General features: G+C 41.6%; 1 protein-coding gene across 1 annotated transcript in view; it reads right to left on the bottom strand.

Moving 5' to 3' along the window:
• Positions 1 to 4,655, bottom strand: part of LOC126263174 (probable RNA-binding protein 18) — a 47,214-nt gene extending 42,559 nt beyond the window's left edge. The window contains exon 1 of the mRNA XM_049960221.1: positions 4,531 to 4,655. Within this exon, the coding sequence (XP_049816178.1) occupies positions 4,531 to 4,545 (15 nt within the window). The 5' untranslated portion in view covers positions 4,546 to 4,655. The remainder of the gene's footprint in view (positions 1 to 4,530) is intronic.
• Positions 4,656 to 17,652: the final 12,997 nt, after the last annotated feature.

The raw sequence follows: 17,652 nt of genomic DNA on the forward strand, positions 1-17,652 counted from the left end.
TGGAGGCATTTGAGGAAACAGCCCTCCAGTCCGCACCATTACGTCCAAATTATTGGCTTCGCTATGTCGATGATACTTTCGTCATCTGGCCCCACGGAGAAGAGGAGTTACAGAACTTCCACAAGCACCTTAACCAACAGCATAGGAAAATTCAGTTTACAATGGAAACAGAGAAGAATGGGGTGCTGCCTTTTCTCGAAGTGGAAGTTTATCGAAAACCTGATGGTAAACTTGGCCACAAAGAGTACAGGAAACCAACCAATACAGACAGGTACCTTCACGCCTCCTCCCACCATCACCCCACGCAGAAGAAGTCCGCCCTGCACACGCTAACGAAGAGAGCGTACAGGATAAGTGACGAAGAACATCTGAAGACAGAACTTGAACGCCTCAGGTCCATCTTCGGAACTAATGGCTATGGGAAGCAGATGATAGACAGCACCATGTCGACAAGGGAGAAGACTAATAGGGAAGAGGAGAAGGAGGCACAGAGCATTGCTGTGTTACCATATGTACAAGGGGTCACCGAACGTATTGGCAAAATTCTACGAAAAGCTGACATCAAACCAATTTTCCGAAGCAGAAACAAAATATCAGACATGCTCGGTTCTACCAAGGATGCAGTTGACAAACTACACACAACTGGCGTGTATGAAATTGGTTGTGCGTGTGGATTAGTCTACATAGGTGAGACGGGACGTCCGATTAGCACAAGGCTCTCGGAACATGAAAGATATATCCGCCTGAAACAACACACTAAGTCAGCAGTGGCGGAACACCGAGACGAGTGCAGGAAACCAATATTTTTTCAAGTACCCCGCGTCCTGGCGAAACAGCCTCTCACTTTCAAAAGAAAGATTAGAGAGGCGATAGAAATAGCCAAAAGACCCGCCAACATGAATAGAGAGGACGGGTACAAGCTTCCGAGGTCTTGGCTGCCTGCAATAGCAGGGCTACGGAGCGGCAGAGCCGTGGCGGCCCATGCAGACACGCGGAGAGCCGCAGTAGTGGTCGCGAGCACACAAAGCAATGGCACGCCGCAGCCGGCTCCTGGACAGCATGGAAACAGTGTGACGTCACAGCCATCACCTGTTCGCTATTCGTCCGTCTTCTCCAATGGGGTGGATTAATATAAAGACCAATAGAAAACAGCTATTTCAGCCAATGACAGATAATAAAGTAAACACCAATAAAGCATACCTTTTACCCCTCCTACTCCTCCTTTTACAGCCAATCAAGTAACGACACGGTTTTCTCGTGCAGCTATTTAAGGAACCAAGTGTGTTCATTTAGCAGTTAACATAAGGCCCTGATGAAGGCTAGCTGCAATGCTGGCCGAAACATTGGCGCATTTTAAATTATGACGATGCGGTCTGATACCCTGAAGAATTTTATTGAAGATATAAAATTCTAGTGAACAAATTTTGAGTTGGGCTATATGTGGTGAACTAGCATAAGAATACGGGAATTTTTGTACTATGTTAATAACATTGCATATATTGAGATTACCCACAAGAAAAAGTTGCGAACTACACTCAAAAGTTCCATTTACCAAAACGCAGTAATGGAAAATATTTTTCTGCAGGACACTGTACGGCAGGTTCAAGACTTTCTCTGTGACATTGTAAAGCTTACAGTTTAAGTTCTCAGGTGACAAAACTAATGAACTTTAAAAATAAAGTCATCTAGACAATGAAATAACACATGGCAAATCAACAGATAGAATATTATAAACATAAAAACAGAAGAAGGCAGGAACAAAAAACCATTTACAGGCCTAACAGCAGTATGCATAAAGTGTTTCACAAAGTTATAAAATGGTCACAAAAAACTCAAACTGCTTCCAAACAGACAGGCCTTCAGGAAGAAAAGGTCAGTTATACAAGGTCTAGATATGTTAATGTGACCACAGCCTATGTTTGATGTCAATGTGCAATAATCACTCACACCACTTGCACTAGCAGCGGAGGAGATATAAAATGTGTTAGGGGATGCAGAAAGCAGTGCAGTCACTGTCAAAATGCAGAAACAGAGTGATTTATCTGACTTCCAAAAGGCCACGATCAGCGGCATATGAGCCTCCACAACTGGCACCTGGTTTACGCATCTATGCTGACAACCGTTCATCAGCGACAAAGGCTGGCATTTGCATGCCAATACCATAACTGGACGTCCACTGAGAGGCAACAGGTGACCTTTTCAGATGAACCACATTTTATGCTCCATTGGACAGAAGACAGTCGGCATGTACAGTGTGAAATTTCTGAAAGCAAATACCCTGTAACAGTCGTTGGAAGGGTCCACGCCGGAGGAGGGAGCATTATGGTCTGGGGAGTGTTTTCGTGCCATTCTCTGGGTTCTATCATCATTCTGGAAGGAACAATGGATCAACACAAGTGGGCGTCCATCCCTGGGGACCATGTCCACTCCTACATGCAGTCATGTTTTTCCTCAGCACAATGGCATCTAGCAACAGGACACTGCAACGTGTCACACACCTTGTAGTGTACATGCATGGTTTAGAGAGCACCAGACTGAGTTTGTTGCATTCCATGGCCAACAAATTTCCCAAGTTTAAGCCCACTCCAGAATCTGTGGAACCACCTTGATCGGGCTGCACACACCATGGCTCCTTAACCGAGACACCTAGCACAGCTGGCCAGTACTGGAGTCAGCATGACTTCATGTCCCTGTCAGTACCTTCCAGAACCCCACTGACTCTCTTCCACCTCGCAGTGGTCTGTGCTGTAAAAGGTGGTTATCCAGACTTCTTGACAGGTGGTAATATTAATGTGACTGGACAGTGTATTAGGGTACAGTAGGTAAAACTTTTCCACAATTTGAAAGGTGGTTGGAGACAATGTTTTAACATGGGACATGTGGTTTATTGAATTTAAATTATACACACGACTTTTCCATACAAAGCCTTCAGTGCTCCAATATCTAAGCCAAGAGCGGCAGACAGCAGCAGTTTCTGTTACTACACATGGTTTATTTTAGAGTTTTTATCACAAGCTTCTGTCAAAGAAATGAATAATATCTGTGTGTTAATCAGAGTTGACTAGCATTAATTACATTTTATAAGTGACTGCATATTTTTTCAAGCATTAGCATTTGTGCGACTTGACTTTCTAGTGGGCATTAACTGTTTATATATGTCTACGACAGTGATATTTATTTCTGTTTTACGAGGTTGTGGATTTTGTGGTTTTTACTGTAGAGTGAGAACTTTCTGGAGCAGATTTTTAGTGCTAGGTTTTATGTTTCTTGTTTATACATGGTAATTTTGCTAAGTGGGGACAAGCAGCAGGAAACAGTCCCAGAAAGGATAAGGAGCAAACAGGAAATGTATGATATCTGTACCACAGGGTATTTATTAATTCAACATATCTATACAGTGCAATGGAGTGTATGACATGCTGTGATGACACAACTGTCTGATGAGGTGTTTGAAGTGATCTCCAAAAGCCTCTAAGCTTGTGTGAATATCACACACCAATGACTGATACACACATTCAAATGTGAGGCAGAAAGGGGGCTAGAGTATGATATTAGACCCCCCCGCCCCCTTCCATCTAAAATCTTGGCCATGGCGACAAATTGAACTGTAGCATTGTTTGAGGTCTACATTAGGATGAAAGGTGATAATTTGGTTTAAAGTTGATGAAACCAATGAATGTGAGTGTCAGACAGATCTGTTGCATTGCCTACTGTTTATGTCTGGGCTGTATTTAAACACACTTTACTGAATTTAGAGCACTTTTCATCACAAATACCACAACTTGAACGCAAATTCAGAAATTGCAAAATAGATAATAAAAATGTCTCAGAGGAGTTCTTTGATGCATGTTATGCATTTACATATATCGTGGATTAACTAAAAAAATTGAGTGGTTCCCAGTGCTAAACACTGCATAATGTGGCTTGCTGAGTATAGATGCAGACGTTATTACCACTGTGGTCCTATTCGTCTTATACATCACGTATTTCTGTACATGAGCTGTTGTGGACAGACATGACAGATTAAATAAAGAACTATTTACCGTTTCAAAAACTCAACAACAAACGTGTAAAGAGAGGGTCCCAAAACAAGTGAATAGTCCTCCGACATCAGAGACAGAGGGAGAGAGAGAAAGAGATACAGTACAGTCACAATTTCACTCAACGCATGTGGCCATAGAGTGTATGTCGCAATCAACGAGTTTAGATTTTTGGCTGGGCTATCATCAATCTGTTACGGAACAGTGAAATTCACACTTCTGGTCGTTTCCTTAACTCACGAGGAAACGGATACCCCCGGCTGTCTTACAAATGAATTCGTCACTACAAACAAGATGCAAAAATTGGGGGGCTAGACTGGTTTAAACTTGATTCGACATTCTACTATTAGGTATTTGTGCAATACGCTGTCCATCTGCCCTTGTAACACATTTCTGCCTGCCATTTCATTAATTAATGTACTCCAAGCATATGCACAAAACTACAGCACAGAACCACATACACAAGGATTTTGTTATAAAATCTACACACCTCACATAAGCTCATTACGACTCAGCTAAAGAAGCTGAACTATAAACAACTGCAAAACAATAACATAAACAAAACAATACTGAAAGTAATTCCACACCGATAGAATATACACAGAGACAGTTTGGAAACAAAGATAGCCAACTAAAGACATAAAATTCCCTATATTTTTTATGCAATCGCAACCAAAATCGGTGGATGAATTTGTTGGACGCTAAACAGTGTGATCATCAGCGGCTTTTCACTAGTTTCTGATAATGGTGAATGCATAGCATTCTCGTTAAAACGAAAAGCAAAGGCCGTATAACTATAGTCACAGTAATAGAAAACGTCACTTACAATACCCAGAAGAACTATTAATACTGTTGCTCAGCAGATCCAACACCAGGGTGCGCATATAAATTTTTAAAGTTATTACTTGGTTCAGACGGTGAAGTATCAGATCCGACTCATACCGTGTGTCACAGTCGGTTTCTGGGGCACATAAGGAGTGCAATTTTTGCAGAAAGAAGGGTGCTGCCCATAAGATATCTCCACACTGAGCCGAAACGTAACTAAGAAGTGCAAATGTCGTAGCACGACAGCACCCAATGCGCCGTTCTCCTAGTCTTGCAATATGAAACCATAACATTTAACGTCTAAGTTCGGGCACTCCATGGTGACCTAGCACTGACAGGAAGTGGGAAGGCAGTGGGAATTGATAATAATTGATACACAATGGCGGGGACGTGTCTGCTGACACCTCCGGATAATGAGGGTGAATCTCAACACCGCTGGCTGTGATGACGTTATGTCCAGCTTAAATATGACCATTTTAGAAACCTCAGTCTCAGTGCCTGGTGAAGGCCCACACCAATTACTGCAAACTACAACCTACACATTGTGGGGCAAGATACCTAAATACCCCCCCCCCCCCCCAAGATGTACTTAGTTCCGTATCTCGACAATATGATGTTATTTGGTTTGTGGAGTGCTCAACTGTATGGTTAGCAGCGCTCAAACAAATTCCTAATCTTTTCACTGTCCAATCTTTCCACTTACCTGAATGATGATGAAATAATGAGGGAAGTTCAAACACCCAGTTCCTGGGCGGAGAAAATCTCTGACCTGGCTGGGAATCGAACCAAGGACCCCGTGATTCAGAGGTAGCAACATTAGCCACTAGACCATGAACTGCAGACTCCCAAATGATATTCAACCAGAGTGTCTCTCTGTAAGTGTAAGCGTTTACTGTCTCTGCTAATAACTAGAGAAGTTTTGTAAATATTAGCTGTATTTAATCAAACCACTACACCTTGCACAAAGGCTGTCCCAGCCATATGTTACACTTGTTGGAACTGCAGTCATTTGACGTGAGACTGTGGTGAATCTAGATGGGCTATCATAGGCCTTAATAAGTAGAGTAACACGTTGTGTAAGGTGTATTCTGTAGTGTGACCTGGTGTTCTTCCCTTTTGTGTTTTATGTTTCATTCATGTTTGGACAGTAGTAGAATATGTAAGATACTGGTAGAAACACGCAGCTAGTAAGAGTATTTCTGTTGTAGCTCTGTTGGAGCAGATCTCTAAGTCACAAGCATCACTCGAACAGAAAGCTAGGGAATTAGAACATTATAAGTACCAGGCAGGTGTAGTGCAAGCTGAGAACCAAATGGACGCAGCTGTAGTGGAAATAGAGAGGGAAGAGAAGGGATGGGATGCTTGTCGAATAAAACACATGAGAGGACTGATTTTCGAATTGCTTGTGATGTGGCAACACTGTCTCGAAAGCTGGCTACACCGAATTTTGCTGGAAAGTTGAGTGTAGCTGTGTGTTCATGCGTCAGTTATTGTGAGAAACTTGTATTGTCGTGTTGTTGCAGAAATGAGGCAGTTCACATTAGAAGGGTGGTTTGATATTGTGGAGTACTGCATAAAGGCAGGCTCCTTCGAGGACTGTAAAGAAATGTTTAAAGCGAAGTATCCTGGTAGGAAACTCCCCACGACCACCACAATTCAAGATCTGAACAAGAAATGGAGGGCTATACGATCTGTTCAGAATGTGCAGAGAAATAGGTGACCAACAATGAGAACCCCTAAAACTGTAGACAGAATTCTCATTAAGAGAAGTCATCGGAAGTCGGTAAGGAGGTCGTTGCAGCAGGTTGATGTATCTCGTACATCCTCCCATTGCATACGAAAAGATTTGAGATCAAAAGGCTGTTGTGTAAGTTTGGTGCAAGGATTGGAATTTTAGGATAAGGAAAAAAGAGTTCATTACTGTAACTGGCTATTAACATCAATGGCTAATGCTTACTTGGACCTCTTGCTGAACTACATGTCAGATGAGGCCTGGTTTCATTTGTCTGGTTATGTGAACTCCCAGATTTGCAGACACAGGTCGCAGGACAACCCACATATTCTGAATGAAGAACCTCACCACCCAGAGAAGATAGGTGTTTGGTGAGTGTTGTCTGGCACGTGCATCATTGGCCTCATATTTTTCATTTACTCCTTAAACAGTTCCAGATATCTACAGATTTTTTACTCTCTCTACGCACAATTAACCGATGCAGGGAAGCTGTATGCAGTATTCCAACAATATGGAGCAACCAGTCACACAACCAACCAAAGTATGACCCACATCACCAACATATTCCTGAAGACAGTCCTGTCAGTAGACGTCTCTGGCCCCCAAGGTCCCCAGATTTAATATTATGTGATTTTTATTTATGGGGTACACTAAAAATCAGTGTGTATGCTGGCAAACATCGCACAATAGACGATCTTAAATGGAACATTGCTAGAGAAATTAACACCATACCTGCAGAATTACAGCATGTTGACGGTAATGTCATCACATGAAGTCAGCAATGCCTTGATGCCCATGGCTACCACTTCCACCATCTCTAATACACAGGTAACTACATGCATTTTAACATTGCTATTATCTATTCTTTGTTAGTTAATTTATTGTTACTTAATCTCAGGTGCGAGGTGTACCAGTTTTATGGGGGGCTTACTGTAGAAGGTGTCACTGTGAGGAATTACGGATCAAAAGAGCTTGTCTAAGACCAGACAAGAAGAACAGGTGTCAGGAATCGAAGGATATGGAAGTCCCTGTAAGTTTACTTGATATAAGAAGTACTGGCGTTGTGGAAATAAAGGTGAGTAGTGTAGAAGTGTCATCTCCAGTATCTAGTGAAAATGCAGAGTCTGAAGAATCTGAAGTAGCAAACGAACAAAGTGCGTAGGTAGAAATATGTGTGATATTGATTTATGTACTGTGGTATCTACGCCATTAGGTGATAGGGGTTGTTGTTTTGTGGCCATAGTGCCTGGGGCAGATGCAGAGGGAAGTACATCAGCCACTGATTTTAGCGATGTGCAGAGTGGAACTGGAGATGGTGACTGTAAGGTAGACCTCATTGAGAATGGACAGGAGACTACTGATGATGTTAGTTTTGTTGCGAATGTTGAGGATGATGAAGTAGTAGAGATACACTTATTTTCTAGCCGGCCGAGGTGGCCTAGCGGTTCTGGCGCTGCAGTCCGGAACCGCGGGACTGCTGCGGTCGCAGGTTCGAATCCTGCCTCGGGCATGGGTGTGTGTGATGTCCTTAGGTTGTTAGGTTTAAGTAGTTCTAAGTTCTAGGGGACTTATGACCTAAGATGTTGAGTCCCATAGTGCTCAGAGCCATTTGAACCATTTTTTGAACACTTATTTTCTGAGGCTGCATATTCGTCGCCACCTTCTCCAAAGGGGAAGAGAGGAAGACAGGAAGGAGGAAGAATGCTTGTATGACTAAAGAGCAAGCTGACGAGCAGACAGAACTGAATTCTTTCAGGGATTGTAGTTGAGGATCAGGGTAAATTTGAGGATACTTGCAATGTTGTAGGTAATGAGTGTAAGAAAACACCTTGTGTAAATGTTCTTAAAAGCACAGTCAAATTTAGGGAGACATTGATTCAGGCAAAGGAGACGGTTGCAGATGGTACATAATTGCAAAGATTTGTTATCATGAATGTAGTACCACCTACACTGTGTGCAGCATCACTAAGAGTCAATATACATGATAAAGTGCCGAAAAGGAAGTTGGTTGTAAAAAGGAAAGGTTTTAGAAAGCATGGCATTGCAAGGCAGTGGCGGACACAGAAAAACCTCAAGGAGGGAGCGCTAAAGACATCTTGAACTACCTTTACTTCTACCATAATAAAAAATAATTAAGTCACAAACAAAGTTTAAGAAAGTTTTATTTAAACTGATCATACGCATATACAAGACAATGCCATCTTATGATAAAAAAGTTACAATTGTGGTTGTCTTCCTTAAATGATGAATTCTATGCGCCTATTCTCTCTGGCAAGTGGTTAATTACATCGTCAAGTACGATGACGCGGACGCGCGTGCTACATAGAAAAGTACAACTACTCGATAACTCGATTCAGTCGAGTCGACTGACGAAAGGAACGAACAAATAGCATGCGCGATGACTGTCGTGGGCGTCGCGGGTGGTAATGCAGCGGCCGCGCAAAGGGATGGGGGGGACGCGGTCTGTGCGTCCCCCATATGTATCCGCTACCTTGCCATGTAGTAAATCTTAGATTAGATTAGTTTTTCGTTCCGTAGATCCGTGCTGAGGAGTTCCTCGTGGATGTAGAACATGTCAATATTTTTTTTAAAGCTGAAATAACAATACTAATAGTATGAAATATACAACACATCAAAATTCGTCAATGGAGTAGAAGGAGTTGGCCATTAGTAAGTCTTTCAGGCTCCTTTTAAACTGATCTTTATTTGTATCCAAATTTTTTGTGTTTGCTGGCAAATTATTGAAGATGAGTGTTCCTGAGTAGTGGACGGACCCGTTTTTGAACTAAAGTAAGTGCTTTTAAGTCCTTGTGCAGATCATTTTTGTTCCTGGTATTGTATGTATGAACTGAGCTGTTTGCTGGAAAAAGAGATATATTATTTAGGACAAATTTCATTAAGGAGTAAACATACTGATAGGCAGTAGTTAGTACATCCAGTTCTTTGAAGAGGTTTCTACAGGACATCCGTGAATTTACTCCACAAATAATACGTATTACACGCTTTTGGACTCTGAAAACTTTTGTTTGACTTGGGGAGTTACCCCAAAATATTATACCATATGACATTACGGAATGAAAGTAGGCAAAGTATGCAAGATTTTTCATGTTTATGTCGCCTATGTCAGCTAACACTCGAATTGCAAATACAGATTTGTTAAGGTGTTTCTGCAGTTCTGAATTGCATATAGTGAGACTTTTGGAAGTTTAATGTCAGTGAGTTGGCTTTAAACCATTTACACTCCTGGAAATTGAAATAAGAACACCATGAATTCATTGTCCCAGGAAGGGGAAACTTTATTGACACATTCCTGGGGTCAGATACATCACATGATCACACTGACAGAACCACAGGCACATAGACACAGGCAACAGAGCATGCACAATGTCGGCACTAGTACAGTGTATATCCACCTTTCGCAGCAATGCAGGCTGCTATTCTCCCATGGAGACGATCGTAGAGATGCTGGATGTAGTCCTGTGGAACGGCTTGCCATGCCATTTCCACCTGGCGCCTCAGTTGGACCAGCGTTCGTGCTGGACGTGCAGACCGCGTGAGACGACGCTTCATCCAGTCCCAAACATGCTCAATGGGGGACAGATCCGGAGATCTTGCTGGCCAGGGTAGTTGACTTACACCTTCTAGAGCACGTTGGGTGGCACGGGATACATGCGGACGTGCATTGTCCTGTTGGAACAGCAAGTTCCCTTGCCGGTCTAGGAATGGTAGAACGATGGGTTCGATGACGGTTTGGATGTACCGTGCACTATTCAGTGTCCCCTCGACGATCACCAGTGGTGTACGGCCAGTGTAGGAGATCGCTCCCCACACCATGATGCCGGGTGTTGGCCCTGTGTGCCTCGGTCGTATGCAGTCCTGATTGTGGCGCTCACCTGCACGGCGCCAAACACGCATACGACCATCATTGGCACCAAGGCAGAAGCGACTCTCATCGCTGAAGACGACACGTCTCCATTCGTCCTTCCATTCACGCCTGTCGCGACACCACTGGAGGCGGGCTGCACGATGTTGGAGCGTGAGCGGAAGACGGCCTAACGGTGTGCGGGACTGTAGCCGAGCTTCATGGAGACGGTTGCGAATGGTCCTCGCCGATACCCCAGGAGCAACAGTGTCCCTAATTTGCTGGGAAGTGGCGGTGCGGTCCCCTACGGCACTGCGTAGGATCCTACGGTCTTGGCGTGCATCCGTGCGTCGCTGCGGTCCGGTCCCAGGTCGACGGGCACGTGCACCTTCCGCCGACCACTGGCGACAACATTGATGTACTGTGGAAACCTCACGCGCCACGTGTTGAGCAATTCGGCGGTACGTCCACCCGGCCTCCCGCATGCCCACTATACGCCCTCGCTCAAAGTCCGTCAACTGCACATACGGTTCACGTCCACGCTGTCGCGGCATGCTACCAGTGTTAAAGACTCCGATGGAGCTCCGTATGCCACGGCAAACTGGCTGACACTGACGGCGGCGGTGCACAAATGCTGCGCAGCCAGCGCCATTCGACGGCCAACACCACGGTTCCTGGTGTGTCCGCTGTGCCGTGCGTGTGATCATTGCTTGTACAGCCCTCTCGCAGTGTCCGGAGCAAGTATGGTGGGTCTGACACACCGGTGTCAATGTGTTCTTTTTTCCATTTCCAGTAGTGTATTAATATCCATGAAAATATCATTAGCAGATCTTTCTAAAACTACACTCGACATATTATTTATTGCAATACTTGTGTCATCTGCAAACAAAACGAACTCTGCTTCTGGCAGTGTAACTGATGAGAGATCATTAATCTACACAAGAAAAAGCAATGGCCCTAAGATGGCTCCTTGTGGGACACCACATGTAATTGCTTCCCAGTCTGATGATGACTGATGACTTAATTCACTAGTCCCTTGCACTGACACCCTTTGTTTCCTGTTAGCGAGGTATGACTTGAACCATTTTGCAGCAGTGCCCGTGACACCATAGAATTCTAATTTATTTAAAAGGATGTTGTGGTTCACACAATCGAATGCCTTTGACAAATCACAGAAAATACCTGCTGCTTGTGATTTGTTATTTAATGAATTAAGTACATTTTCACTGTAGGTGTAAATAGCCTTCTCGATATCAGAACCCTTCAGAAATCCAAACTGTGTTCTTGATAATATGTTATTTGTGGTCAGATGGTTGAGAAGCTGCCTGTACATGACTTTTTCTAAAATTTTTGAGAATGCTGGCAAAAGTGAAATTGGTCTGTAGTTTGATGGTATCTCTTTATCCCCTTTCTTGAATAGAGGCTTAACACCTGCATATTTTAGCCAGTCAGGAAATGTCCCAGTTATAATTGACTGGTTACACAAGTAACTTAGAATTGCACTAAACTCACAAGAACATGGCTTAATTAACTTTGTTGATATTTCATTGTAACCACTAGAATGCTTAGTTTTTAAAGATTTTATTATGGAAGTTATTTCTTTTGGTAAAGTGAGTGACATATTCATGTACCTGGAGCTATTTGTAAAGGATAGTTTCAGATATTCAAGGACATTATTTACTGATCCTGACAATCCAATTCTATCAGTAACGGATATAAAGTACTTGTTAAATAGATTTGCCACACTGTGCCCATCGGTTACTAATGTGTCATCTACCCTTAGTGCTATTTGCTCCTCTTCCTTTCTGGTTCTACCAGTCTCCTCTTTCACTATATCCCATATTGTTTTTATTTTGTTCTCTGACATTGCTATCTTCTTCTCGTAGTGCATTTGTTTAGATGTCTGAATTACTTTTTTAAATAATTTACAGTATTCCTTGTATTTAGCTAAATCATCAGCATTGGAGCTATTCTTGGTTGACAGATACATTCTCCTTTTTGTCTTACAGGAAATCTTTATTCCTTGTGTAATCCATGGTTTTATTATTGACTTGTGTTTAATTTGAGTAACTTTCAGAGGAAAACAGTTTTCAAACATGGTACTAACATTGTTCATGAATGTTTTATATATTTCATTCATGTCATGAGCACTATAAACATCTTTCCAGTTCATTACTTTGAGCAGTTTTCTAAAACACTCAATTTTTGGTTGACTGACTACTCTCCTGTACTCAGATTTAGCAGTCTTGATAATCTGCTTACAATTTACATCTAAAACAAGGAGCTGCATGTCATGATCTGATAGTCCATTTATTACAGGTTTTATGATATGATTTTGTTCCTTTGATTTGTCTATAAAAATTTTATCAATGGCTGTCCTTGAGGATTTAGTGATCCTAGTTGGAAAGTTTACAGTGTGAGTTAGATTGAAAGACAACATTACTAACTGCGGTAAATGTTTACTGGAAGATTGCATTAGAAAATCTGTATTACAGTAAATGTTTACTGGAAGATTGCATTAGAAAATCTGTATTAAAGTCACCAGCAATCAAAATTTCTTTGTTTCTTCCTGTTAAATAACCCAAAAGATCTTCTAGATGATTTCTGCATAGATTATAATTTCCTGTAGGTACCCGGTAAATAGTTGCTATTATATAGGATCTGTTATGGAACTCTACTTCTGTTGCACATGCTTCTAGATGCTGCTCTAAACAGAATTTATTAATGTCAATGTTCTTGAATCTATGGCAGTTTTTAATAAATGCGGCAACTCCTTCTCCATCCATATCTGCTCTGCAGAAGTAGATAGTTAGCTTAAATCCTGAAATGTCCAACATATCTATACCAGTGGTCACTTGATGTTCAGAGAGGGTACAAGTAACTGTACTATAAGAGATGGAATCAGAGCTACTGACCAGTATATAGTATGTCCTAGCACAGTGAGTAGATAGTTTCAGGGATGTGTGTTTTGAGAAAACATAAGGGAAACTTTCACTTCTAAGACAAGTTCCAGATGATATACCAAAACAGTGGATTAAAAAACCACCTGACAAAACAAGAAACATTGTAAATTGGTGTAAAAACAAAAATGGAGATATCATAGCTGTGTCTCTTGTAGCAACTTGTATACGCTAAGTATCCTTGAGGCAAAAGGCTGACAGTCCTCTGGACCCATCTTTGCACCAGATCCCCATAGAAATGCTTGACGCTATAGCTACAAATTAGGTACTAAACCCTGTTCGACCAATAATTGGGCCCGCATCTCGTGGTCGTGCGGTAGCATTCTCGCTTCCCACGCCCGGGTTCCCGGGTTCGATTCCCGGCGGGGTCAGGGATTTTCTCTGCCTCGTGATGGCTGGGTGTTGTGTGCTGTCCTTAGGTTAGTTAGGTTTAAGTAGTTCTATGTTCTAGGGGACTTATGACCACAGCAGTTGAGTCCCATAGTGCTCAGAGCCATTTGAACCATTTGAACCAATAATTGTAACTGAATTATAGCAGGCAGAACAAGAAAGACATCGACTGTTTAAGAGAGTTAAAACTAGATTTAAGAGGAAGCAAATAATTTAACGCACTCTCATGAGCTACTTATCACGATTATACAGTACAAACCACTGTAAACGTTATCTATGAAGTTGTTGTAGGGTAGGACCAATGTAAAATTTGGGACGATATTTTGAAGAAGGGAGGACTGTCTGTAGCACATCAGACCCAACTTCTGGATGTGCATATAAATTTTTAAGGTTATTGTTTGGCGCAGACTGTAGAGAATGAGATCCAGCTCATACCATGCGTCACAATCAGTATCTGGGGCATGCGAAGAGTGGCAGTGTTACAGAAGGCAACTCAAGGGGTGACGACTACAATAGCGTTGTCACATGTTAATACAATTAATAAAACAGTGAAAGTCAATAAGAAGGCTTGTTGTTAGCGGAACTAATACAATGAGCCAGCCTCTAAAAATTCATTAAATCTTCCGCTCTATTAATAGGGGCAGGAAATATAGACAAAATAGCTACTTTTTCGTCATCGCCTAAAATTTAGGGATGTCCTTCAGTAGTCTTCGAGCCTATCACTATACAAAGCCCAGGACGTTGAAACATGATGCACAGTGACTGTGAGGCCGCAATTGTACCTTTGGCACAGAGACAAATGCCTTTCAGAAATCAATAAATACTGCATCTGCCTGATTACCTTAGCCAAGGCTTTTATAATGTCATGTGAGTAAAGTGCGAATTGTGTTTCACATGACCGATATTTTTTGAAACCATGCTGGCTGGCTTGGAGATAACTCATTGTGTTTGAGCTCAGAATAGCTCAGAAATAAATCTATGTCAAGGATATTGGATGGCAGTTTTGCAGATCACTTCGCTCACCGTTCTTGTAGACATGTGTTACCTGTGCTTTTTTCTGAGGATTAACAACGATTGTTTGTTTGGGGGCTCTGGCCCTGGAGCTTTGTTCAACTTTAACGATTTCCGACACTAATACTTATTTCACACACCTTTTCACTGGCACGAAGATTAAATTGGAGAAATTCTCCGTGGTTTTCTTTGTAAAGGAACATTATGAATGGAGTTAAGCATTTCAGCTTTTGCTTTGCTATCCTCAATTTCAGTTCCCGTCTAATTTGCTAGGAACTGAACACTAGCTTTCGCGCCACTAACATCCTTTACATATGAGCAGATTAGCTTTGGGTTTTGTGAAAGATCATTTGACAATATACTGCTACGGTAGTCATCAAAAACTTCACGCATTGTTCTCTTGACAGCCAAACATATTTCATTCAGCATCTGTCTGTCTGCAGCCCTGGGTTTTGTTTTACACTCTTTATTCAGTAGTCTCTTTTTCTTTAGAAGTTTATTTACAGTGATGTATACTATGGAGAGTCTGTCCCACCATGAACTGTCCTGTTGTGTACCTATCTATCCACAACATGGTCAATTATTCTTTTAAATTTGAGCCATAGTTCCTCTACAGGCTCCTGATCTTAACAGCTGACCTGTCATTAACAGACGTTCAGTTGTAATAAATCGTACCAAGAATAAGGTTTGTGATAACTTTTGGTGCGCCATTGCTTTCAAATGGCATACTGTCATAACGAGCAAGTTATGATACTGAAGAAGAGAATCCACTGAAATCAAATATGGAGTGTCCGAAATAACAAACGAGTGACGACTTGTGATCTGACCTGAAATGCTATTGGTTATTCTTATTTCAGGTCAAGCTGTGTCTAACGATAAGTGCTGTTGTATGTCACCAATCTTCTGCAGGGAGCATTGTGTTCTCCGCATGTTGTCAGCATTAAACGGGGGTTGTTATGTGGTCTTAGAATACACTTTCTGCGGAGTTCAAAACTTTAGTATTAGACGACTCTGCTGCGCTTTTACAATGTTTTTAATTCGTAATAGCAGTGATGAATTATTATTGTTGCACCAGATTCAAAGAGAAACACGTGAAACGAGCAAACGTTCGCATTATATGATGACACTGATGTATTGTGCTGTTTTGGTTGCATATTGAATAAATGTTTAAAATCTGTTTTTATATATGCAGAATTCCTAGGGTTGTTGAGCAAAGTCGTATGACATTTGCAGCAGTCATTTCTAACAGTAAATTCCATCTTGGTTTTCACACACATAAAAGGCACTAGTAATCGACAGCCACATACGTCCATTTCTTTGGACAGTGAAACTGAAAAGAAACTGTGTAGGAGCTACACTATATCCCCTTGATTCATTTGTATACACACATTATTTAAGGTCAGTTTTACTGTTTTAAACAGGAATGAATTTACCATGTGGTACTCTGTAACAAGAGGAAACATTTCTGAGTTTTATCTAATTTTCCACAATAGAAGAGAAAAATTGTTTGTGTGTGTGTGTGTGTGTGTGTGTGTGTGTGTGTGTGTGTGTGTGTGTGTGTGTGTGTTGGGGGCCTAATTAGTGACAGCTCCTTGCAGTACAAAATACTGAAAGCAAATAGTAATTGAAATATGTGCCAGTAACAATGTGGAAAAAAGATCTGAGAAATAAATAAAAGCTGGGAAGCAAGAAATGTTGTACTGGGTGAAATTTTAGCATATATCTTAAATACATTTCCTGCACTGTCCCAGTGTAGAACACTTCATTTGTCTATTTTTATAACAACATTGGCATTCTCAGACCTACACTTGTATATTCTGTTTTGCAAATACGTCAATAAAAATCAAAAGCCTGAATGTATATTACAATAACTGGGAACAGAAATCAGATAAACCAACCAAGAGAAACACAAACACTATGTAAACATTGTACCTATTGTCTTCACCATTTGATTAACAGGCATAAAATATTAGTACTTAAGATGCCAGGTAACTTCTTCATGTGTCTTATCTTGTCCACTTCTCTTGATGCTGTTACATTGGTCTGTGACTCAACAGATGACATTGAAGAGCGTATAAAAATTTTACAAGAGGGCATCTGGGCTGCAGTGTGATAATGCCCCCCTCCCTCCCCAACCCCATGAAATCTTGGTTGTGGTGACAGAGCATCACCAAAGGTCTATGTTAGATTGGGAGGTAATAACTGGAAGGTAGTAATAGAGTGGCAAAGGCAACAAATGAGACTGCGAAGTGATGGTTGTGGTAATACACTGATCTGTAGTATAGCCTGATTCCTATGTGTGTGCTGTATTTAAAGCACTTTTCGTTTTAAAAATTAAAACTGCAAGGTAAATTCAGGAAACATATTATACAATGGGAAATTTTCGAATGAGTATTTTGATGTATGAATATCGAACATAAACTATGAAAAATGTAAGATCACTTCAGTAATTAACTTTTAATGACAACAAAGTGTGTGTGTGTGTGTGTGTGTGTGTGTGTGTGTGTGTACTTGCGCGCGTGAAATGTGATGTCATGAACAAGGTGTTTCACAATTCATGTTACACAGTAGAGTGGACTTAGTAGATCAAGGAACCCATGTCTGGGAACGGTTCGTTACAAGGAAAACAAGAGATAGTCAGTTGTGCACTAGGTGTTTCCCTATGCAGTTCGCCTGTTATGGAGGGCTACCTACAGTCATGAATGGTACAATGACGCCATGTCACATGATGTCCTCTAGTTTTAATCTGTCTTCTTTTCATGCTTCCTGGTAATGTGTCAGTTGACATTACAGTGACTAGGCCTACAGTAACAGGATGCCTGAGTACACATT

Source organism: Schistocerca nitens, chromosome 6 (genome assembly GCF_023898315.1).
Source record: "Schistocerca nitens isolate TAMUIC-IGC-003100 chromosome 6, iqSchNite1.1, whole genome shotgun sequence".
NCBI classification, from domain to species: domain Eukaryota; kingdom Metazoa; phylum Arthropoda; class Insecta; order Orthoptera; family Acrididae; genus Schistocerca; species Schistocerca nitens.